Source organism: Apaloderma vittatum, unplaced genomic scaffold, assembly GCF_000703405.1.
Source record: "Apaloderma vittatum isolate BGI_N311 unplaced genomic scaffold, ASM70340v1 scaffold3414, whole genome shotgun sequence".
In the NCBI taxonomy this organism is placed as follows: Eukaryota; Metazoa; Chordata; class Aves; order Trogoniformes; family Trogonidae; genus Apaloderma; species Apaloderma vittatum.
This window is the reverse complement of record NW_009714226.1, coordinates 96,138-119,988: the sequence shown is the minus strand read 5'-3', so window position 1 is coordinate 119,988 and position 23,851 is coordinate 96,138. Positions and strand designations below refer to the sequence as shown.

At 39.2% G+C, this 23,851-nt stretch overlaps 1 protein-coding gene across 1 annotated transcript in view; it reads left to right on the top strand.

Moving 5' to 3' along the window:
- The window catches only part of DROSHA (drosha, ribonuclease type III), a 68,273-nt gene that overhangs the window by 27,772 nt on the left and 16,650 nt on the right, over window positions 1-23,851 (top strand). Inside the window, exons 14-23 of the mRNA XM_009868656.1 lie at window positions 1,288-1,412; window positions 4,908-5,007; window positions 7,897-8,004; window positions 10,836-10,943; window positions 13,206-13,344; window positions 14,235-14,295; window positions 16,156-16,215; window positions 18,020-18,119; window positions 20,691-20,793; window positions 23,457-23,527. Coding sequence (XP_009866958.1) covers window positions 1,288-1,412; window positions 4,908-5,007; window positions 7,897-8,004; window positions 10,836-10,943; window positions 13,206-13,344; window positions 14,235-14,295; window positions 16,156-16,215; window positions 18,020-18,119; window positions 20,691-20,793; window positions 23,457-23,527 — 975 coding nt within the window. The remainder of the gene's footprint in view (window positions 1-1,287; window positions 1,413-4,907; window positions 5,008-7,896; window positions 8,005-10,835; window positions 10,944-13,205; window positions 13,345-14,234; window positions 14,296-16,155; window positions 16,216-18,019; window positions 18,120-20,690; window positions 20,794-23,456; window positions 23,528-23,851) is intronic.

Here is a 23,851-nt window from a genome sequence, read left to right as displayed (position 1 = left end):
AAAACCTTTTCTCTTCTTTCTTCTTCTTTTTAATTTTTTGTTTTAAACATGGCAGCATGAGCCCCCTAACTTTTAATTATTCTCTTTTTTTTTTTTTTTGACTGGGAAGCTGATAAGCATTTTTTCAATGGAACGTGTATCAGAATGTCAAAGTTTTAAGTAATTTTTTGTTTTTCTAGAATAGATTGAAAATGTGGCCACCTGATGAGGCTTACCTTTATTTATAGAATTGGCTTTGCTTATCCATGCAGAAAATGATTCCTGTGAACAGTTCTACCAAGGTAGTTTGAAGGGTGAAAGCTTCGTTCTTGATAGAGTTTTTATTGTTTTGTGAAGGGAATGGTGGGAGCTGTTTCTGTAACTCTGAAACTCATCTTTGAGAAATTCACAATACTAAATTAGGAGTTTTGAGATGTAGGTAACTAGAAGTAATGCCCTTTTTCTGAAACCTTGGACAAGCAGAAAATATTGGCTTCATCCAGCTGATTGCAAAGTGGAGAGTAAGGCACATAAAAAAGCAGCTTGCCAGGTAGTGGAGAAAATGTTTACTTGGAGACAAACTGTGCACCTTTAACTGAGTTCTTAAATATGCTAGATAAGTGATCGAGAGCTCTGTAAGCAGCTTGTCCTCTGCAGGGATGTGCAATTACTCATTTTCTGCATTTTTAGAGGTGAAGCGAAAGTTGCCTCCTTCTACGCCGTTCTTTCTAACTATAAAAAGAATTTCTGTTTTGAAGCGTAGGAAGGACAAAAGTCTCCTCATTATACAAGGCTGTTTTCCTCGTCGTATACATCAGCCTAGGAGCCTTGTCTAGGAGTAGCGTGGCACATTTTTAATGCTGTTTAGTTGGTGTGATTGAAGGGATCTAATAATGACTTTACTTGCTTTGGGAAATCAGGAACAGAACAACAATTAGAGAAGTAACTTGATCTTTGTGAACTCTTCAGGCATGTGGGAGGTTGGATGCCAGAGTGCTAATCCTGATTTTTATTTCCGGTGTGATATTTGACCGCACAAAGTTGCTTTCAGTTCTCGGAAATAATCAAGTTGTAGGTTTCCCAACTTGTAAAATGAAAATAGACTTTTTTTTTTTCTTTCCTGAGAGAACTGAGGTAACTTTCAGACATTGTCATTGCCAAATATTCATTACAATATTAATGATTAGTCTGTGTATTTTAATAAGCTTGGAATATTGCTGCCTTGAAGTTCCTGGATAGTGTGGGCTGGAGGCAATAAATCTTCCATGGAGCTGTTGTCAATTAGGTATATTTTGTTTTTTCTCCTAGAAACCCAGCTCAGTTCGTATTGATCAACTGGACCGCGAACAGTTCAATCCTGATGTAATTACTTTCCCCATTATTGTCCACTTTGGGATACGACCTGCTCAACTCAGTTATGCTGGAGATCCTCAGTAAGATGCTTTTCGTTCTGTCTTCCGTTCAGAAACTTGTTACTGGTGTCATTGGTGGCTTAAATAGAGTTCGATTGCTTAATTGAGTCCCATACAAAGCTTAGCGTGTGTAATAGTGGACACAAGCTCTTGTAAACTAGAGAATATAAGGTGTAACTTTTCTTTTTCTGGCATAATTGAGGATCTGCTGAAGTAAACATACATGTGCACGTAGTATGAAATTTTTCAATCTGAGAACACCTCTTTTAGGTCAGACCAAAGGTTCCTTAAGCTCCATATTATTTCTCTGAGAGGCCAGCTGTGGGTCTTCAGAGAGAAAATAGCGTAAGAGGAAGGCAGAAGGGGAGAAATATTTACCTAGGCTTCAAAAGTCTGTAGCACATGCCCTTCTGAACTGGAGAATACATTTAGATTATTTTGTTTAGTAGCCCTGAATGGACTTTTCTCAAAATTTCTCAAATTGCTGTTTGATTCTTTTTATGCTACTGACAGGGAGAAGATTCCAGGAAATCACTTCAAGAGTAATATAATGCATCATATGTAAAAGGACTGATTTCTGTTTCAGAGTTGCTACTTGATCATTTCATAAGATGCTTTTCAGGTCTTACATCACCTACGCTAGGTGATCCTGCTCTGGCAGGGGAGTTGGACTAGATGATCTTCCAAGGTCCCTTCCAACACCTGACATTCTGTGATAATGAAGAATGTAGCCTTTTTCTGTTTGCTTTTTGCATTATATTTCTGATTCGTGGACCCTGCGATATCCTACTTAGTTGTCTCCTTTAATGCATTGAAGGATCAAGTCTACATGTTGTTTCCAGCTTGGAAGCTGTTGGGTCCATTCGACTTTTCTCTGTGTCTTTTATGCCCTTATAGAGATTGGGAGGAATGTAGTGAAGAACTGGAGAGGGAATAAGAACCTCCGTCAGAGCATGAAGTACTGTTTCGCTGTGGATTTGTGTAGTGTCATAAAGTTATTGCTGCACTTTGCTTGCAATTCTCTTCCTAATTCCTGATGACTTTGGAGAACTCATCCAATGATTTGGTCATCTATTTTCTGAATGATGACAGATAGTATAAAGCCCATCTCTTGTGCATATATAGTTAAGGTTGTCTTCATCATATGTTTTCCTCCAGTGTCTTTTAAGGATGCTGGATTTCACCTGGAGTTCTGAGGCCCAAATAGTCATATGTGCATGTATGACAGACATATTCTTCTACAACTGCTTGCTAAGAATTTTAGATGTAATATAGTGGGAAGAATGAGTGCTTATCAGATAACGTATTTTCTCTTGATTTTGAGGTTGACTTTTAGTCCTTCTCATCTTTTTGTTTTCTTGTCCATAAAAAGAAAATAATAAGACCAAATCACCTCTATTTTGATGCAGAGTTTCTTATGTTTGTCAAGTTCTAGTACCTTGCATCGAAAACAGTATCAACATAGAAATTATTCTTCTGATATGTTTTTTAACTTTCTGTAAAATTTCCATGGATTTTTTTTTCCCCATAGAGCTGCTTTCAGAATGTAGGTGTGCTTCTTTTTATCCAAGTAACAAAGCAGTTTCTGGAAAGACCTCTGTTGTGCCATCATAAGTATTAGGCTTAACTCTAGTGTATGTGTGAAGTAGGTAATGCCCAGAAAAGATTTTCCTGTAGTGCATCTTATCTTCATGAGGTTCTAATACAGAACTTTTGTTATGGTAATCTGCTTAGTAATTCTCAAACTTAATTGCAGTAACAGAGCTTATTGCATCCATATTACTCACGGCTAGGCTTCACAAACGAAGATGTGGGAAGGGCTCTACCCACACTTGCTACAAGCGCGCTGATGACTAAAAAGTCCGATGCGGGACAGGCAAGTCTGGCTGCAAAAGGCACAGCGGAAAGTCTCCTTAGGCGGTATTGGTGAAGCATCCATATTAATACTAGTAGTAAAACATAGATTGTAGATCATAGTTTCAGGTTCCTGGGTTTGGGTTGAAACCACCTCATGGCATTGGTGGGTTTCTGGTTGGTTGATTTGTTCTTCAGCTTATTTTTTCTTCTTTGTGTGGGGATATGTCAGAAAGAAATGTGCTATTCTGAAGACTGCAGAAATGCGGAGAACAGAGCATAGAAGAGTTCTATGGATTAGCAATTTCAGATGTGTTTATAGACTAAAATATCTGCATCTCTAGAAGCGGAGAGTATATGTTTGAGAATGCTGCAAAGAAATAGCTATGGAAAAATTGCCAATAAGAAAAGATCTGTTTGTATGCCTGTGAATGTGGAATGCTGGGAAGATTATGAAATAGTAAAAGAGCTGCTGCTTCATTTACTGCTTTGCCACTGATATGGTAGCTTCCTACTAAAGCTACTGCTCTAGGTTGGTGCGGAGGAGGATCTGCTTTTATATTATAAATAGAAAAGAAAATAAATTACTGGGGTAAACTTCTTCCGTCCGTCCTCTAATTCCCTGCTTCCTATTAGAAGTCTGGTTTTACAGGATTTCTTAAACTCTACGGAGGTGATAGGGACCTTTTCAAAGATGGTCTAGCCCCCCTGCAGTGAGCAGGGACATCTTTAACTAGATTAGGTTGCTCAGAGCCCCATCCAGCCTGACCTTGGATGTCTCCAGGGATGGGGCTTCCAACGCCTCTCCGGGCAACCTGTTGCAGTGTTTCACCACCCTCATAGTAAAAAATTTCTTCCTTATATCCAAGCTAGTTCTACCCTCTTCTAATTAAAACTCATTGCCCCTTGTCCTATCATGACAAGCCTTGATAAAAACACTTCCCCCATCTTTCTTACAGGTACCCTTTAAGTATTGAAAGGCTTCTATAAATAGAGCTCCCCAGAGCCTTCTCTTCTCCAGGCTGAGCAATCCCAACTCTTTCAGCCTGTCTTTGTAGGAGAGGTGCTCCAGCACTCTGATCATTTTTTACCTCCTCTGGACCCGCTCCAACAGGTACATGTCATTTCTGTGTTGAAGGCTCCAGAGCTGGACGCAGTATGTGACTTGTATATGTGACTCTTAGAGCTCTTCCTCATGTGTTTCACTGAAATGTTCAGCCAGTGTAAGGACAGATGCTTTTTGGGAAAGGTCTGGTTTTCAGTAAGTGATAGGTAAACCCAGTGGAGAAGAGGGAGTTTTCACCTGCCTGAATTGAGATGTCATGCTGCAGACAAGTCTTGTTAGCATTTGGAGGTGACTTTTTGGAGAGGACAGGTGGGAATCTGGGAGACCTGAGTTCTGTCCTGAACGTTGCTGTTCCCCTCATGCCAGACACTGATGCCTCCTCTCTGCTGCTGTGTCCACTCTGCTGGAGCAACTGCAGAGACATTTTCGTCTCTTGAAAAATACTTTGAGATATTTTCTGGAGAAAAAAAAAATACTGTAGACAATCTATCACATCTATGGATGTGTTTTTGGCAGCCAGTGTACTCATAAGGACAAATGGTGAGAGACTTTTGTTGTGCCAACCTAAATACTTGCTTTCTGTTTTCATCCTTCAGATACCAAAAGCTGTGGAAGAGTTATGTGAAGTTGCGTCACCTACTGGCTAATAGTCCCAAAGTTAAACAGGCTGATAAACAGAAATTATCACAAAGAGAGGTATGCTGGGCCTTCTGATAACTGACAATTTAGCATGGTAATTCAGGATGAAATAAAACCGTGACTGCCTTGTTTATGGAAACAATAGAAATCTTTAACAAAAGGCTTTCTTTTCAAGATGCTAACACTGATTCTTCATTTTTATTTGTTAATGAATTGATTTTTTTTTTTTCCTTTTTTTAGCTGTCAAACTCCTGTGACATTTTTACTCTGGTATAAGAATGATCAGTATAGAATCATAACTACTTTATAGCTGTAGCCATTAGTGGTTTCAAGAGCAAGCACAAAAAGGATTTTATTTCAGAGTGTAGTTTTAACTGGCTCATAATTTTGAACATTTCTAAGATAAACTTCCACACTTGTGCATGATTTTAAACAGTAGTTTGTTAGGCAGTCTTAGTGTCACACCTTAAGATCTTTTGATTTGAGATTATCTGGCGGTTATTTTCAGTCATCTTTAACAATAAATGAGGTATTTGTTGAAGTTTAGTCTTTTCTTTCTTTTTTTTTTTTTTCTCCCTCGAAAGTCATGAGCAATAGGCATTTCCTGAGTGCACGTGCTCAACCAACTGGGAATTAAAATCAGAAAAAGTGTCACCTAAATATAAACTAAAATACCCTGCTCTTAGGTATTTTTTTTTTGAGGTCTTGGACTGAAGCTTTTAATTTTTCTGGTTGATGCCTACCAGACATTTTTAACTGGACAGCAGAAGTAAAGAATAGATAGAGAAATTAACTTTTGTGGTACTGCATGGAATCAAATTAAGTGTTTGGTGTATTTTTATTTATTGGTTAGAAACCATGATGATTCATAGAATCATAGGATATCCTGAGCTGAAAAGCACCCATGAAGATCATCAAGTCCAATTCACGAGTCTTTCCCAGTTTGCTAACTGTGTAGCTTTGATTGCAGTAAAAGTTTTGATACAACTTGAAATTTGGCATTGCACCTCATTTTTATTATTACTGCAAAGTATAGTATGCTCTTGCATGCCTGAGTCTTTGTTAACATTTTATTTGTGCTGATATTTAATAAGTAATGGGAGTAAATAAGTAAATGGGAAAAACCACAATGTTGTCACTTAACTGTGCCACAAATATAAAGAATTTTCTTCTTCTCCCCATAGGAGATGATTTTATTTGCTACAGCTCTCTACACTCAGAGCAAGTAGAAGGAAAGACTGTTGGTTTATGGACATCTTTCCATGATGGGCTAGTGGATGACTTATTTTACAAAATTGTAATGGATTGAGGGTAGGAGGGTGATTACGTTTTGCATCAAAAGCTAAAATGCTCTTTTGGTACTTGTCATGTGCCGTGTGGTGTGCTGATTTTTATTTCTAGACTTTATTATCTAGGGTAATGAGTTTAGCAAGTAGTTTGCCATCAGATTGGCAGATGGGGCTGCAGCAGAATAACGTGACGATAACCTGTGCATTTTACCAGTGGAGATGTCAGTACCTTTGCAGGAGCTGTAGGGCTGCACCTGCGCAGTACGTGGGCTTTTACAGATAATCATATATTGTGAATAACACTGAATGTACAGCTGGGTCTAGCAAACATGATAACACTCATCTCAGAAAACACCCAGTGGTGCAGCCTTGAACTGCAAATTTTAGGTGTAAGCACTCTCTGTTCTGTCTGCCATCCAGCATCCTCTACCCTGAGACTGTATGATGTTGTTATTTGTGACAAAGTCGTGCCTGGGGGCTTTGTTCCTTTAACCTAACTGTGAGCATTTACAGCAGGTGCATAAACTGGGACCTGAAGGCTCCCTTTGAAGTCTATGTGGAGAGAAATGCAGGGCTTTTTTGGAAGCCTTTTATCCACCTTCATTGAATATAAAAGGAGTCAGAGCTAACTAGCCTCCTACCCTAAATGGCTCAGTGTTGGGGTGTCTGAAGTGTGATGAATCTGCATCTCAAAAGATGTGCCTCTTGGAACCACTCTTGTCAGTCGGTGGAGCCCATGCTTACCCAGAGATGCTGACAGGCTTCAGGCTGGAAGCTGGGAAGAGGCAGCTTTGAGCAAGTGCCCTGTAGTGTAAAGGAGAGAGTTGCAATTTTTCAAAGTTTTGTGCTCTGAAGCAGGAAGAGTACTGAGCGAATCTTTACTGTTAGTGCAGGCTGTATGCGGAGCTTGCATACCCTGGGGGCTTTTAGTCTTGGAACCAGGAGTTCCTGATCCAAGGATGATATATTTTAACTGGTTTGATTTTGGTTGTTTTTTTTTTTCCCCCCAATTTCTACATAAATCCTTGTCAGAATCCCTTTGAATGATTCTATCCCTTTCTTAATTTCTAGAGAAAAATAAACTATTTACACAGCATCAAACAGACAGTGGCCAAGGCAAAACAGATTAATTAAAAAAAAATAATTGAAATAATAGTGGTAGGTTTCATCATAATAGGCTACAGGACTAGTGAATGCTGACCCCTTTCCCAGACTGAGAGTATGATAGTGTTGCACAGGAACTCTTATGAAGCATCTGAGATGACAAAACAAAGCCTTTCTTAGTCTGTTTTACTCCTACTGAATGCTTCAGATCGGGAATACTCGTTGTTACAGGCTTGAATGAAGAGGCTGTTTTGCACACAGAGGTAAAGAATGTGCTTTTATTTTAAGAACCTTAACATGCTTGCTTACGGATCATCTTGGATGTACAAGTTAGACTGGTTTGTTCAGTCACCTCTGGTCTCTTCTTGGTCTACCAAAATCATTTCTTTGCACTGCACTCCAGCACGTCTGCTACAGTTTATGTCTGGCAGGTACAAGGTTTGTACTAGTCTTAGAAACTGCTCAACAAAAGCGAACCTTAAACGGGTACCATGAGTGATACTTCTTTGTCATAGCAAGTTCTTCACAGGAGCTCTGTTCTCTCCCTGTCTAGGAAGCTCTGCAGAAAATTCGTCAGAAGAACACAATGAGGCGTGAAGTGACCGTCGAGTTGAGTAGCCAGGGATTCTGGAAAACGGGGATACGCTCCGATGTCTGCCAGGTGACTAAACCGCAGAGATTGTCTCACGTTTTCTTTCTTGATAGCTGCCCTCTTGCAAAGGTTTTCTGTGATTCTGTGCTGAAGAATCAAATGGAAATGAATATTTCTACCTCAGTAAGTTCTACTGAGTTAGGGGACAGTTCTGGTGTCCTGTACATCCCCTTCACACACACAAAAAGCTAATTTTAAAATACTTCTAGTTTTCTTGCTACTGGTTGACTAGCACAAGGGAGATGGGGGTGTGAATGGCTGGCTTGAGGCTGGAGGTTAGCCAGGTGTTGAGCCTAGTGTGGAACTCCAGGGGCTTCTTTATCTGTTGGGTTGTTTTTAGATATTTTCAGTATATTTTTCTATTTCAATATTTTTTTTAAAAACCCAGATATCACAGTGAAGCATGAAGCAATATCTTTTTACCTGAAAGAAAGGAAAAAAACCAAACCAAACACCACCACAACTAACTTTGGATTAAAACAGATGACCCTGAGTAGGAAGATAACTTTCAGATATTCAGTTTCCTATGCATGACATCTCTAAGGTACAGATCTTTGCCAGGTCCTATTCTGAAGCAGTTGGCAGCCACTGGCTTTGTGACATGATAAAAATAAGTGCAATTTTTATATGATATTATGTTAGTAAAATTCAAGTAGTTATGTAACAACCACTAAATAAATATACTAGAGGGATACTTGCAGCATTTTGTAGCTGTTGTTTTGGAGGTGTTTTTTCAGAATTAAATGCTTACAACTTAACATTAACAGTATGAAGTATAAACTTCAGAGGTTACTAGGCAAAGTTACAGGTAGAAGTCGTATTGTTATCTCAGAAGGTCTGGTAAGGCCGAAGGGGAAATTCTAACGGGAGAGAAATGCTAATAACTAAAATAGTTTTTCTTCTATCTGAAAGGCTTCATGTGAGTCTACTAATGCTTCTGAAGCTGAAGAAAAAGAATGGTGGAACAGAATGTTCACATATTGCTGGGGAAAATTGCAGCCTAATTTCTTGTTGTGAACTGTATCTTATTTCTACAGGTTGAGTAAACAGTGTAAATTTCAGATTTAGGAGCTTTGAAACACTTCTGTGCTATTCATAATATCTTTTGTGATACATCTCTTCACATCTTCTTGGATATTCCTGTTTCGGTTTGTTGTTGGACAGCAAAACACCAAAGAATGATGAAAGCAAAGCTATTTCATATTTTTGTGCCCATCTGCAGCCATAGCATCTAAATCAGCCAGTTCTGGTATGAAGGTCCTTTGATTTGATTTCTTTGAGAGGCTAAGAGTAGGCAAACTGTATGTCTGTAAAATGAAAGACTGCTGCTGCTGTTATGTGCTTTTTCCCAGATTAAAGACGACGAAAACTAAATAGGCATAAATCAGCTCTTGTGGGCTGAGCTAAAGCGTGGCGATTTAAAATTAACGCTTCTGAAAGTGTTACAGTTAAGAAGATTGAAGCTCTTTTAAGTTCTCTGATAGCTTGTAGTTGCTCTAAGTTCCACCTAGCCATAATGACGCTGGTCTTTGCAATCTCAGAAGTGAATCGCTTGGAGGGGTAAGAAAAAGGGTGAATTAAATGTTCCAAAACTGTAAAGCGGCTGCATCCTGTCAGGCTCATGTGAAGTTATCTTGTAGATGAAGCGCACTACTCGGCCTGGGTAGTGGCTTCAGGTCTGCCAGCAGACGTTTTATTTTCTTATAAAGAGGTAAATATATAAAACATCAGAAACATCAAATAGCTATAATCCAACATGATGCACGGTAATTGAATCAATCGAGTATTTAGTGCCATGAAAGCAGCACTTTGTCAATATCACTGCAAGAGTCAAATTAGAGCCCTTCTGTGTGCTCCCAGGAAAATGCCAATTCTTCGTTCACTGCAACAGAGCTGAAACTTAGTGTTTCAATCCTCAAACTTAGGGCCACGTGTATTGGTATAAAGAATATTAAACCTTATTTGAGGGACTCTTTCTGCCTAGTGCAGTAGAACCTACAGGCAGAGAAGATTTGTCCCATGAAACAAGTTTTGGGTTGTTTTTTTGGGGGGGAGGATTCTTTTTATAATGAATTTCTTCTCTGAAGGAAGACATAAGCACACCTGTATAGTTTATCTGAACATAAGAGGGGTATTCCCCTACCTTGTAAATTACACAAGAAAATTCTAAATAATCAACATGGTAAGGAAATGAAATCTCACTTGTAAAAAATAAGTTTGCTTAGAGTGGTTTTGCATTTTTTGCTATTGAGAGATCCTGAAAGTCTTTCTTGGTGTTAAAGAGTTACTTCCATCTGGTGGAAAAGGACCTGGGGATGTTGGTCGCCAGCTGAACATGAGCCAGCGGTGTGCCCAGGTGGCCAAGAAGGCCAACGACATCCTGGCCTGGATCAGGAATGGTGTGGCCAGCAGGAGCAGGGAAGGGATTGTTTCCCTGTGCTCAGCACTGGTGAGGCTGCACCTGGAATCCTGTGTTCAGTATTGGGCCCCTCACTACAAGAGGGACATTGAGGTGTTGGAGCGTGTCTGAAGAAGGGCAACGAAGCTGGTGAAGGGTCTGGAGAACAAGTGTTATGAGGAGAAGCTGAGGGAACTGGGGTTGTTTATCCTGAAGATAAAGATGCTGAGGGGAGACCTTATCACTCTCCACAACTGCCTGAAAGTAGTTTCTGGAAAACCATGACTCTTTTTTTTTTTTTTTTTCTTGATTAAACCAAAACAGTTCAACTTGGTGTTGTGACAAATGGATTGTGGGTTGGTTTTTTTTTTTAATAAGTTAATCAGCTGAGTACTCTGTAGACTGAACTGGAATTGTCTTCCTTATTGCAATTGTTTTTTAGCATGCAATGATGCTCCCTGTCCTCACTCACCATGTCCGCTACCATCAGTGTCTGATGCATTTGGACAAACTGATAGGCTACACGTTTCGAGATAGGTGCTTGCTGCAGGTAAGATACGAAAAAGTAACGTACTTGCTGGTTTGTCTTCCCAATATTATTGAGTTTATACATAATGCTGCGTGCTGTACAAGCTTGAGAAAGGAGCTGCTTGGACATACTTGATTGCTTGCACTGTAGACCTTTCAAAAGTTCTATTATCCCAAGAGACTTCTAAATGGAGACATCTATTGTACGTGTAGGCATACATCTACCTTCACTCCAGTGGTAGGTTTGGATTTGCTTGTAATGTGTGGAAAGACAAGAACATGGTTACTGAAAAGACTGTCAGGTGTATTACTCGTTATTTCTGTGCAAGTTCTTCTTTTTAGATGTTTGTAAAGAATACGATGTTACTTAGGAGATAAGCCCACATGCCTTGCTGCTTCCTTTTATATTTCATTGTTCCAAAAAAAGATTTACATTTATAGCTACTGAAAGAGAGTTAGCAAACTTCCATTCCACTCTCCATCTTTACAAGTACATGATGAAATTTTTGCATTTACAAACAAGGGCAGCGACTGGGGAAGAGAGTTTCTTATTTGCTTTAAATGCATCCCTGTCGCATAACCAGGGCATGTTCGGAATTGATCTGCTCCAGAAGGCTGACTCTCTTGGCATGGTGAGCTCCTTTCCCCTTACATTTTTTCTGATGTTACTGAAGGGAAATGGAGACTTCTGTTCAGGACTTCATCTCTCTTCACTGACTGGGGCTGAGAGGGGTGAATTTTTCTCCAAGTTTAAAACGTGCAGTTTATGTATGTGTATGGAGACTTCACTCCTCAACTACTTTAGCAGAGGTTTGTGGAGAAGAATTTTCTCATAGCCGCTCTGTATTTTAAAAATGGGTTTCCAGGGCTCGTCCTACTGGAAGTTGTATTAAACATGAAGCGTCTTGTAGGATTTGATTGTTCTCAAGCTGTTGTAGTTTTAATATGAGAGATAAAAGTGCAATAATGGAGATCTTCAGAATGTTGTGACCAAACACACAAACCGAAGAGCAAATGGCAAGCACAATGAAGAGAAAGCATAAAATCAAGTGTGTCAGCATTAGTCAAATTAATATATAGTTGTAACAGAAGTACTTTTTAATGTTTGATCCCTGGGCAAATGTATTTAAAACTTACAAACTTGTTCTGTGGGAGAAATAACTTTCTAAAAATCTATAGAGCACCTGCTAAAGCATGGGCAGTATTAGATGTATAATATTGCATTGATTTCTACCTGCTTCATCATGGTGCATTCTCTTTAAAATACAGACTGAGCGAGAAAGATGAATTTAATTTTTTGGAGAAGTTGTACTATGTCATCCAGTTTAAGTGGAGCCGAAGTTGAAAACATGCAGTTATGACAAACTTACTGATATTAGCGAGGAATGAAAAAGGACTTGGAGAAAGTTCTTGTTGATTAAATTTTGCTCTCTAATTAAGATGAACTTTTCTGAGCCTTGTGTTTGGAAAGCTGCAGACAATGTTCAAAATAATGTGTGTAATATTTTTTGGTGTATATGTATAAAGAAGAAGAGGTGTGAGTCTGCAGGATGAAGTCGTAAAACCTAGCCATAGCTCTATTTATTGCTGCCGTTTTTGTAGTGGTGGTGTCAGCCACAGAAGAAATTTTTCATAATGCTGGACACCACAAATGTAAAACAGACAACCAACCCTGCAGTTGGTGTTCACTTCCAATTTGAAGAGAGGCCCCATATAGTCATGAGAGAAAGAGTTCTGTGAATAACTGTGCCAGAGAGAATATACTTGTTTCTTGTTTGTTTGGTTTTTTTAAATTTGGAAAGTTTTCTTATGTATCTTTAAATAACCTATATCAAATACGTGAATGTTTGAGAAGCTCTTTTGATTGTTCGTATTTTTAATATCAATATTTGTGCCGCAATGTTAGAGCAAATTTATGTTTAAATAAGCAAATATATTAAAATCAGGTCAGCAAAGCTAGTAAGCAAAACTCTTAGGGCAAATTGACAGTTCATGCTTTTTTTTCTTTTTAACTTATTTTTCTTTACAGAAAAAAACCTCTTGCAAGTTAATTAGTTAAACTGATGATTGGACATAAGTGTTCATTCTTTCTGGCATCTGAAATAGTACATCCTACACATAAATTGCTGGAACCAAGCTACTAATTGACAACATCACTTGGTAGCCTTTCTTCAAACTAAAAAAATAACAATTAGTAGCTCCCAGTCTGAGCTTTTCTTTTTTACCCTTACATTTGCAAAAAGTACATCTAAGACTTCTTATTCCTGTATGTGCTGTATTATAGCTTGCCATGACTCATCCAAGCCATCACTTAAATTTTGGAATGAATCCAGATCATGCCAGAAATTCCTTATCCAACTGTGGGATTCGACAGCCGAAGTATGGAGACAGGAAAGTTCACCATATGCACATGAGAAAAAAGGGTACGTTGTTGCACCACTATCATTTTTCTCTCACCTCACACTTAATCAGTATGAAAACCTTTTGTCCATGGGGGGCCGGTTAGCTCAGTGGTTTGAGCGCGGTGCTGACAACAATGACAACACCGAGGTCGCGAGTTCGATTCCCGCTCGGTCCCCATGTGTTGCCTGGTCTAGTCGAGAGGTGGTGTCCCTGCCCATGAGAGGGAGGTTGGACTAGATGATCTCTAAGGTCCCTTCCAGCCTAGGCCATTCTGTGATTGTTATGTTGTTGGCCATTGTTCTTCTGAAAGATCCGTTCAGTGGAGGATTTCAGTGGCTGGACACAGACACCAGTGAGGTCTTTCTAAAAGATGGGATTTTTCAATTTAATCAACAGGTAAAGAGTTGAGGAAAAAAATTACAATAGTAATTCAGAGGATATATTTTCTTTGGGTTGTTTGTTTGGTTTTTTTTTTTTGGCAAGTGTTTATTTTCTTAATTTGCTGCACGACAGTTTGTTGAGCAAACTGGAGGGTATTTTTTAGAAGTGTCTTAATGTGCAAATGTCCTCCAGCTGACAGACCACATATTCCCTACCCCTTAAAAGTATATTCAGCTGTAATGAAGTAAATTGTTTATTGGGTATGTAATGTTTGGAGTGTCGTTTTCATGCAAAGCAGCTACTTTTATCTGGCTCTCTGAATGCAATAATACAAGTATTGTAATGGGACTGTGTAATGTTAGGCAGAGAGCATCTGTAAGGATTATACGTGCTGTAAGTAAACCCTGTAAATAACAGGATGATCTTGTGTGAAGCAATTACAAAGTAACGTTTTGAGTAATTATTTTCTAAGCCTATTCAAATTGAATTAATGGCTGTTTATTTAATAGTGCGTTGTTTATATTTCTAGGGATAAACACCCTCATAAATATCATGTCCCGTTTGGGACAGGATGATCCAGCTCCTTCCAGGTAATGAAAATAATTGTTTGCAGGTAGTGAAGCTGTTGCAGAGGGAGACGTTTAATAGAAACAACCAACTTGGTGTCAGCAACAGCTTTGGCAAATAGTTGAAGTGAAAAGTCGTTTTGAATTGACTTTTATATTATGAAGATGTGCTGAGCCTCCATTAGCAGTGACATAGTAAATGTTTGGGCATGCCTGCAGAGAACTCCTGAGGAAGGTTTTAACAGGTAACTCTATCTTTTTTGTTTATCCTTGAAATGAGGAGGACTAAAAGGCTACCTTTTTGCTTTCTGCAGAATAAAAAATAAGATTTGTTGTTACTGTTATCATTGCTACAAATTGGATTCTCCGTCACATTCCCTTGCAGTAGTACCTTCCAGGCACGACACCTTGTTGACATGAGTGTGGTACTAGACGTGGGGTTTGCCGATTTAGTGATCTGATTTAAAAACATGTACAAAACCTATTAACGTAATGTAAAAATCTTCACCAAGAATTCTGTGCAAATAAATCATGTTTCAGATTTGGCTTATAGCCACAGGTGCCATATTTAACCAAAGTGAATAAGCAAAGCTCATAGGGCTAATTGCAAGAAACAGTTGCACATGAAACCTTCTAAATGTATGAACTAGAGGGCAGAGTGTATTTTAGTTAAATAGTGACTTTTAGAAGTCATCATTTGGAGAAAGCTTGGAGTTGGGAGAAGATGAATTCTGAATAAATTATTGTGGTTTTCCCTAAATGCTGTTACAGCTAGACCATGCCCTTTTCTTTGAGAGTGAGCCGCAAGGTTATTTCAGCCCTCTTCAGATAACATAAGGCTAAATTGTATTAGTTCTCACAAAGTAACACACACATACGAAATCCCACTTCAGAGAGACCTATGTCTTCTGGTGGTACACAGAGTTGTAGTTTTGCTCACACTTTATTGTTTTACGCAACAGAGATACTTGAATTCTTTCAGCCCGTAACAAAAGCCTGCTGTTTCAGAAATGAGACTGGCTATGTAATTGTTGAGGGAGCACAAGTTACAATAAAAGCTGTCACACACTTTAGAAGGATCTTCTGGATTAAAAAAAAAAATCCTGTGGCAACGGCCTTGGTTGTATTACAGTTGTGTGAACTCAAAATGGTGCTAACTATATGCTATGTGTGGCACAGAAATTCAAATATATTCAAAGGCAAACTCGCTGTGGCACTGAAATTCAAATCTATTCAAAGGCAAACTCACGTTCTTTTTCAGCTGCTGTGTCCTTTTAGTCCTTTGTTACACAAGCAGGCAGAGAGCTTGGAGGAAAGAAAACTTTGTGCAAAACAAATGAAAATCAGGTGCAGTGATATAAGAAAACACAGGAAATAGAAGATTCTCCTTACTTGATGGCAGCTTTGAATGCATCTTCTTGTAGAGCCATTTTTCCTTTTGAGCTCAGAGAGAACAGGATATTAAAGGTTCCATGAAAAATGAAAGTACAGAGGGCATGTGTTGGGGAGTCATCCTACCCTGCAGGTGTTGCTGTTGATGACACTCACTGCTTCCAGTCACCTGGTGGGTGCCCTCTGATGGACAGAGAAACCCAACCAACTGGTGGTTCTGCTGCCTTCCCCTGTTTGGGGAGCTCTGCGAAGAGCTCAGAATGGAACGTAAGGAAGTCGTAACAACAGCGGTGTCAGCCCTGAGTTCTGAGATTCCTGTAGTTGGTAACTCTGCTTTGGAAAGGAGTGTAACCCAGAGAGTGGGGGAGGCTGCAAGGATGTCTGTCCTGGCTGATTAGCAATCAGCTCAGCTTTGTTCTATTTTAATTGTATTGTGTAAATAACCAGCATGTGATGCTTAACTGATAGTAAACCTTAAAATATCTTTTTCAGGATTAACCACAACGAACGTTTAGAATTTCTGGGAGATGCTGTGGTGGAGTTCTTAACAAGGTAAACGAGGAATTCTTCAGCAGTCCTCACCTTTCTGTGTTTCATAATACCGTTGGGCTTACTAGGCTTTGCAGTGTCTGTGAGAGTGTGTGTTTGCAGTCCTGCCTGATATTTAGAGCTGCGCATCTGCACACAGCTCTCTGGAAAAATCCTTCAGTGCTGATGATAAAACAAGGAAGATTACAAAATGAAAAAACTAGAGTTTCTGTTTTGTGGAATGAAATTTTAAGTCGATTAGGGTTAGAGATTATTCAGCCACAGATAGGTTGAACTCAATACCCTTTTTTAAAGGAAAGACATTTTTCTTGGCATACTGTTTTATTTCTGTGGGTTCTTTTTCTCTAGTTGCAAGTGAAAAGAATTTACTGGTAATACTGAATGTGTTGCAGTTCTTACATTTCTAGTTATTAGGGCTGTAGCTTCCATAATGTCTGTATGCAAATAAAATAGTTGAGGACAAATGTAATTTATTTAGACGTAATAACAAAAAACCACAGTTCATCACAAATTTCTCCAGTTTTGGACTGGTTTAAGTGTTCTGAAATCAGTGAATAATACGGGAATATTATCAGTTACCTCCATTGGCCTCTCTTACCTGAGTACTAGAGGTAGGCAGTTTGCCCAAATAAAGATTATAATCCACTTTCAGCTGTTTTTTTTCTTTTGTTTTTAAAAGGGGAGTAATTTTGTTTACTGTAAAGCTTTTCTTTAACCAATTCTCTGTGAATAACAAAAGTGCCCTTATATCTTCATCCTCTACTAGCCATTAACTACTTGGTAGTAAAAGCTAATAGTCTATAAAGGTCTCCACTGCCCTTAAAACCCATGGCCTTTTCTCTCATACAACAGAACAAGCTGATAAGATGGAAGGGTTGCTGATTAAAATGTCTGGCATTTTTTCATTGTCATTGTTCTTCAACCATCAGTTGACTTCCTGGGATAACTTTTGTCTCAATTCAAGGAAAAAAAAAAAGAGCTGAACTACATTTCTGTTCAATAGAGCATGTAAACACCTATATTTAAGTCTGATTATTTTTTGTTGTTGTTCTAACTCTTGACTTCAGGTCTCTGCTTTTGTGAATTACGATGCTTGATTAGTTTGCCTCTTAAGTTTTATAGCAATTTTTGTCCTTAAATAATCTTTCATCCTTCTGCTCTTTTCTCTGTACAGGGTTAATAAAATATTTTAATCATTAGTGCCATCCACAGACTTATTTGTGGGATGTAGCAAGCCCTCTCTGTATTCTTCCAGATTTGGGTTAGATGGTCTTGTATGAAGATGTTCAGATTCATTTATCTGTATTTATCAGAATCAGATCTTGATTGAATTATTTTCTTTTTTTCTATTTTGTCAAGTATCTTACTTGCATGCTGACAAATATCATTAAAGGTAGTTGAGAGCCTGCAATTTTTTTCCTAATTTTTTTTCTGTATTGTTAATGACATCACACATTTGATAAATACAAGGTGTTGAGCTCTATTCTTTGGCTGCATCAGCGTTTGTTAAAGTTCTCTAAGAAAACTGTAGAACAAATAACCTAAGGGATGGTCCAGCTTGAACCAGTAGTATCATCCTGAAGCCCTGTATTCCTGATGGAAGAGGGAACTGACAGCTCCTGCTGCCGGTGCTCTCCAGTCAAACACCACTGAGCATTGGCTTAAGGTTCTTTTTCTTTACCTGGGAAGGGAGCTGTGCTACCAGCTAGGATCTGAGGGAAAGGCCCAGTTCCCTAGAGGCACATGGGATTTGTCTTTTAACCAAATGCTGGCAGCACCTGATTTGATAAATGTTTTTTTTTGCCAGTGTCCACTTGTACTACCTGTTTCCCACGCTGGAGGAGGGAGGCTTAGCTACGTACCGCACTGCCATCGTACAGAACCAGCACCTGGCCATGCTGGCTAAGGTAGGGTTTTACACGCTCCTGGTTTTGACATGTGTAGATCAGATACTATTAGCACTTGGATTGCTTCTTGAGGGGTCTGCCTGCTTTGAGCATCAATGTTTTTACTGTATTTTGCATACAAGATTTGGGTTACAGGAACTCTTTTCAGTTTGGAAGTAGATTTTAAAGATGAAAATAAGGACTTAATGTTTTCTCCAAAGCATGTTTTTTTAGGAGGAGTAATTTTTTGCAGGCAGAAAGATAAGTTTTTAGGATGCTTACATTAAAGTTGCATTTATATTTACCTTTAAAATGCACAGATAATGAAGTTGAAGTGCATAAAAAGAAAGAAACTTGTTCATAAAAGGATTTTCTGATAGAATACCTGGGGAGAACATTGCAGCATATGGTAGAGAAAGTGGGGAAAAAATAATTTTATCTGCTCCCTAACTTATGCAGTCATTTTTTGATTCACCACAAACTGTGAAAGAGAAATATGTTGAAAAAGGTGTTGGTGAAAAAAGTTGCATTATCTCATGGGAAAAATTGAGATGCCTCTAAATTTTATTTTATTCTGTGAAAGTGACAGGGCTTTTTACATTTCTGTGTGATACTAGGTGGTTGAGAATATGATACAGAAATTTAAGTCTCTTTTGTAGATAATCTGGTATTCCCTTATACTTGATTTTGTGAGCATGTTTTTTTTTTTAAAATGTCTGAGCCTTACTAGTGTAATACTTTAAGGTGCGCATGCGCACACACAGGTCCACCCTATACTGCTGACAGTTGTCCTTTTTTTTTAATCTGCTGTTCACAGCCTTTATCTCTGTACATGTACAATTTTTGAAATATTTTATTGCAACACTTTTAAAACTATTTATTTGATGCAAATATTGATGTAAATATTACATACCTGTACATTCCTGATTTCCCAGCTTACCCTTTTTTCCTCTTATAAGTCTTATACGATGTTCCTGGTTTCATCCGCTTTATTAATCATCTCCTGCAGTGTCGTGTTGCATTCAACTTATTTTATATAATTCTCAGCTCCTCATCTTCTATTTTAGAAATAATTTGAGGCCTGTTGTGATCAAAACATGAGAAGCAGAACACAGGCAAAAAACCCCTGAATACAAGCTCTGAAAACAGAGATATAAGCCTCTGGAGGTGGAAGACACACACACCAACACCTGAACAGCACCTGTTAACATGAACAAATTACACCAATGTATAAGAAGTTTAAATTTGACATAAAACAATATTCCAGTTTTATGTTGACTCTGAGTGCTCCCTGCACTTTATAAAGTTCAATGGAATGTTTTAAGTGTAATTCCACGTGTTCTGGAGCAGCACTGAAAACGGAAGACTCCTTTTCCAGTTGAAGCGTGTGTAAACCACACACCTCAAACAACTTAGTCTCCACTTTGACCACTTAAGTGTACTCCAAGAGGGTGAAGTTGAAACTTGGTGAGACATTGATCAGTGGAAACTTATACCCAGTTGGGAAGAATCTATTCACATACGAACTTTGCAAGATGCACAAATCTCTTCTTTAAAAATCCCAATAATAGTTGTGTGTCAAGAAGATGAATGTGTAAGGAGAATCTAGTAGCTCTTGTCTGCATCTCTGTAGCAGTTACCCCCTGTTATGTAAGATATCTGACTCACTGCCTGAGGTTCTGGCTGACAAGCAGAACTCTGCTTTAGGCAACGAGTGTTAATGATGCACGTTTGAAAAGCGAAAGCTAGGTGGCACTGCGGGTTCGAATACCAGTCGTCTGCTTGCAGCACCCACAGGCTTTTGTTACTACCACTGTTGTCACTCATAGAGGAAAAAGCCAGATGTTCAGTGGATTGTGTCTACCAGAGTTCCTCTTCCTCACTGTTGTACTTTATCTTCTTGTAGGCAAAATCTTTTCCCTTGGTGTTAAGTCCCCTCTGTTTGAATTTCCCTTTGGCATTTCTGAAGACAAATCACATGAGGGCAAGCTACCAGCGAGAAACACAACACATTGCACCATCCAGCCAGTATCAGGCTGTTTTTCTGTCGTGTCCTCAGCCTGCCTCTGGAACTCATTCCTAAATCTCACTAGTAACATAGAATCACAGAATGCATTGGGTTGGAAGGGACCTTTAGAGATCACCTAGTCCAAACCCCCTGCAGTGAGCAGGGACAACTAGATCAGGTTGCTTGGAGACCCACCAGATCTCACCTTGAATGCCTCCAGGGATGGGGCCTCCACCACCACTCTGGGCAACCTGTTCCCATGTTTCACCACCTTCATTGCAAAGAACTTCTTCCTAATGTGCAATCTAAATTTACCCACATGTTTTGATCTGGCTTACCTTGACATTGTGGTTTGATAATTCTAACTTTTCCATGCTATCACACACTAGTTGCTTGCCTCTGATAAACAGATATGAAGTCTTCTAATTTTAGCCTATGTCTGAACTGAAACTGTGGAGAAGAACTTTAAAGTTCCCTCAAACACAATTGCTGCCTAATAATAGTGTAGTTGATCTGCAGTGACTAGAACTGATACTCTTGTACTTGTAAAGCCTTGCTTTTAACTCTTTCCACATATTCTGCAGAAGCTGGAACTAGATCGATTTATGCTTTATGCTCATGGCCCAGACCTTTGCAGGGAATCGGATCTGCGCCACGCCATGGCCAACTGCTTCGAAGCCCTAATAGGTAAAGCATGTGTGTTTGTGTGTGCAGACAGTTTTGTTTTAATATGTCTGCATGCCATGTTGATTGTTATAGAGAAGATGTGGCTTTGTGTTGAGTAGTGGTAGTAAGAGTGTGTGATAGCAAAGCTCCTTGTATCTTCTTTGCCTCTTCCCATCCCCTGCACATGTGCCACAATTGTAACATGAGCGTGCAGTATTACAGTGAAAATCCCCTCTTCTGTATCTTGGGTCCCACGTGCTGAAGACTCACTGTCATGTGACACCTCTGTCTGTCACGCAGAACTCCACCTCTCCTGGGCCACCATGGCCTACCACTTCCAGTTGCCGTAGGGGGCAGTAGTTTGGTCACTGTGGCCTGGCAGGAAAAGTGCAGGTTCCCTGTTCCCAGTGGTACTTGCCCAGACTCCCAAGCTGTCGAGTCACCCTTCAGCCTTGAGTTTTAAACTCTGCCACTTGCTTTCTGAATGCACCTGGTGCTCCCAGCCAACCAGCCTTCTTCCTCTGTGTCCTGCTAACCACCTCCCATGAATTATACGTGACATTTGCCAAGTAAATATTTTTTTGATCTTTACATTTTTCTTACAAATAGAAAGCGTGGCAATATGGGGTGGCTGGTGTAATTAAACTTGCAAAACCCTCTAGCTGAGCATGAAGGGGAGTTGTGTAAAGTTTACTGTTGAGCACTGAGAAGCTGATTAGTGACTGGCTGCACTAGTCAATAAATTTATGTTGGAGAGGAACTTGAGACTGCCTGCCTGCAGTTACCAAATAAGCAAGCAGTAAGGCAGAAATCTGATCTATTGTATCCATACCAGCTCTGTTTAAAGTAGCATATTTTTATAAAACTTGTCTGAATACACAAAGAAAGCTAAATCTCACTGTCTTGGCTTCATATTGATCCAGATGTACTGTACATGATATTGGATATGGGAATGGTTTAATCCTGATCTACATCTTTACATACTAGGCAAGCTCCTAAGCTATTTTGTCCTGTTTTAAAAAATAGATTATAATTGGCTTAGATGTCAACAGCTCTGTGTATTCTGCCTTGGGGCCAAATTGGATTTCATCTTATCTAGAAATAAGAGTTTTCTTTTTAACTCTGTTTTGCTTTCCGTGAGTGCTTTGATCTTTAATTTAAAAATAAATAAAATGAAAAAGAAACACAGAAAAGGATCACTAGATATGTATCTGTGTCTTTGTTCATATACTTCAGCTTGTCTAGGATGTAATGGTGGGGACTATTTGGCAAGCACTGAGATTCGCTAAGACAGCAGGCTTGCTGTTTAACTTCCAGTACAAAGTTGTTCAAAAAGTTAATTCATAGAATCATAGAATGGTTAAGGTTGGAAGGGACTTTGACGATCATCTAGTTCCAACCCCCCTGCTGTGGGCAGGGACACCCCTCTCCCACTTGACCAAGTTGCTCAAAGCCCCATCCAATCTGGTCTTGAACACTTCCAGGGATGGGGCATCTACAGCCTCTCTGAGTAACCTGTTCCTGTGCTTCACCACTGTCATGGTGAAGAATTTCTTCCTTATATCTAAAATATTGGGTAATAATTATTTTTTTTTTTTTAATTGCATGATAAGATTTTTTCAGGGCCATAGGTAAAATCTGGGAGCTTGTTAAGGGACTATAGAAGTATGTGTGGGGTCTGGAGCTCCTACCTGAGAACCTTTATAAAAGTCTGGTGCTCTTTGAAATTCTGTGCTCTCGTAATATGCCTGTGGCAGGATAGTGTTACAAACCTCCAAACTGTTCTCCAGTGAATACAAATAAAGCAGTTGACTTAGTGGGGAATTAAAAAGAAAGAGGTGAAGGAAGACACAGCAAGGCAAATCCTGGTCTCCCTGTATGTGGGCACATCGAACTCCTTCTCTGTGTTCTTCATGTAGCTGTGTGTTCCCTTTGCTTTTATACAGATGTGCTTATGAGAACCAGCTTGAGGTTTTCAGGAGTCTTCCTGTAAAGAGTATCAGAGGGCAAAATGTTGATACCGAATTTATAAAGTGCCTGTGCAGATACAGACTGTATGTGGTACGCACGCAAAAAATATGCTAGCGCAAGCTTTGCAGAGCTTGTTACCAAGGGCCATGTGGAGGGCTATATGTCCAGTTTAAAAATAAAATTTTAAAAATAAGTACTTTAATTTCTAGAAATTAGGAGGTGCAGAAGTATGGTTTCCAATTCAGACAATGCATTATTATGATATTGGGGAGACACTGAGGTTTGGAATAGTCCTGACACATCCTTTGTATGCAGGATGTTGTTGAAAGTACAGAATAAATGAAAACTATTTGCTTGATATTGAAATGTATTTCATCATGTCTTTCTCTATTTACATATATAGTATAGTTAGCTGAGTACTGGAAACTACTTTTAGAAATGTTTAACATTTGCTCTTTGGATGTGTCATTTTCTGTCAGCCAATTTAACTGTGTTTCAGGCTTTTCCATGCATTTTATGACCATTGGCTTATGTCTGTATTTAATATGCTTTAAATTTCTCGGGGTGGGGGGAAGTAAAAGGTATTACTACAGAAAACATGCTTTTAAAAAAACTGACGTGGAGAAGGCAGACATCTTTGACTTTCCTGTGTTTAGTAATTTTCTAAATACTCATGCTTTTTTGACCTTCAACATATTGGCCCCCTCATGCAGGAGCTGTTTATCTGGAGGGGAGCCTGGAAGAAGCAAAACAATTATTTGGACGTTTACTCTTCAATGACAAGGTATTCTTGTGTTTGTATGATTTGACTTCCTTTTTAAAACCAGCAGAAGACATGCTCTCCTGTCTGTTGTTTTACTTGAGAATCACAAATGAACAGGAATATGCCTGTTGTACTTAGTTCCTGAGTTTGGAGTAGCGTGTTTAGGACGTTAGCCAAAATAAATGCTGGTGTTTCCTCAGGTGTGCTGTGGGTTGGTCGGATTGGGTTGGTAGGGAAGGGTGAGTGGTGTGGGAAACCTGCACACATCCATTCCAAGTGCTGCTCTAACCACAGACACAGGTGCTGGAGATCCAGGTGGAAGCTTTGGGGAAAGGCCGCACGTAT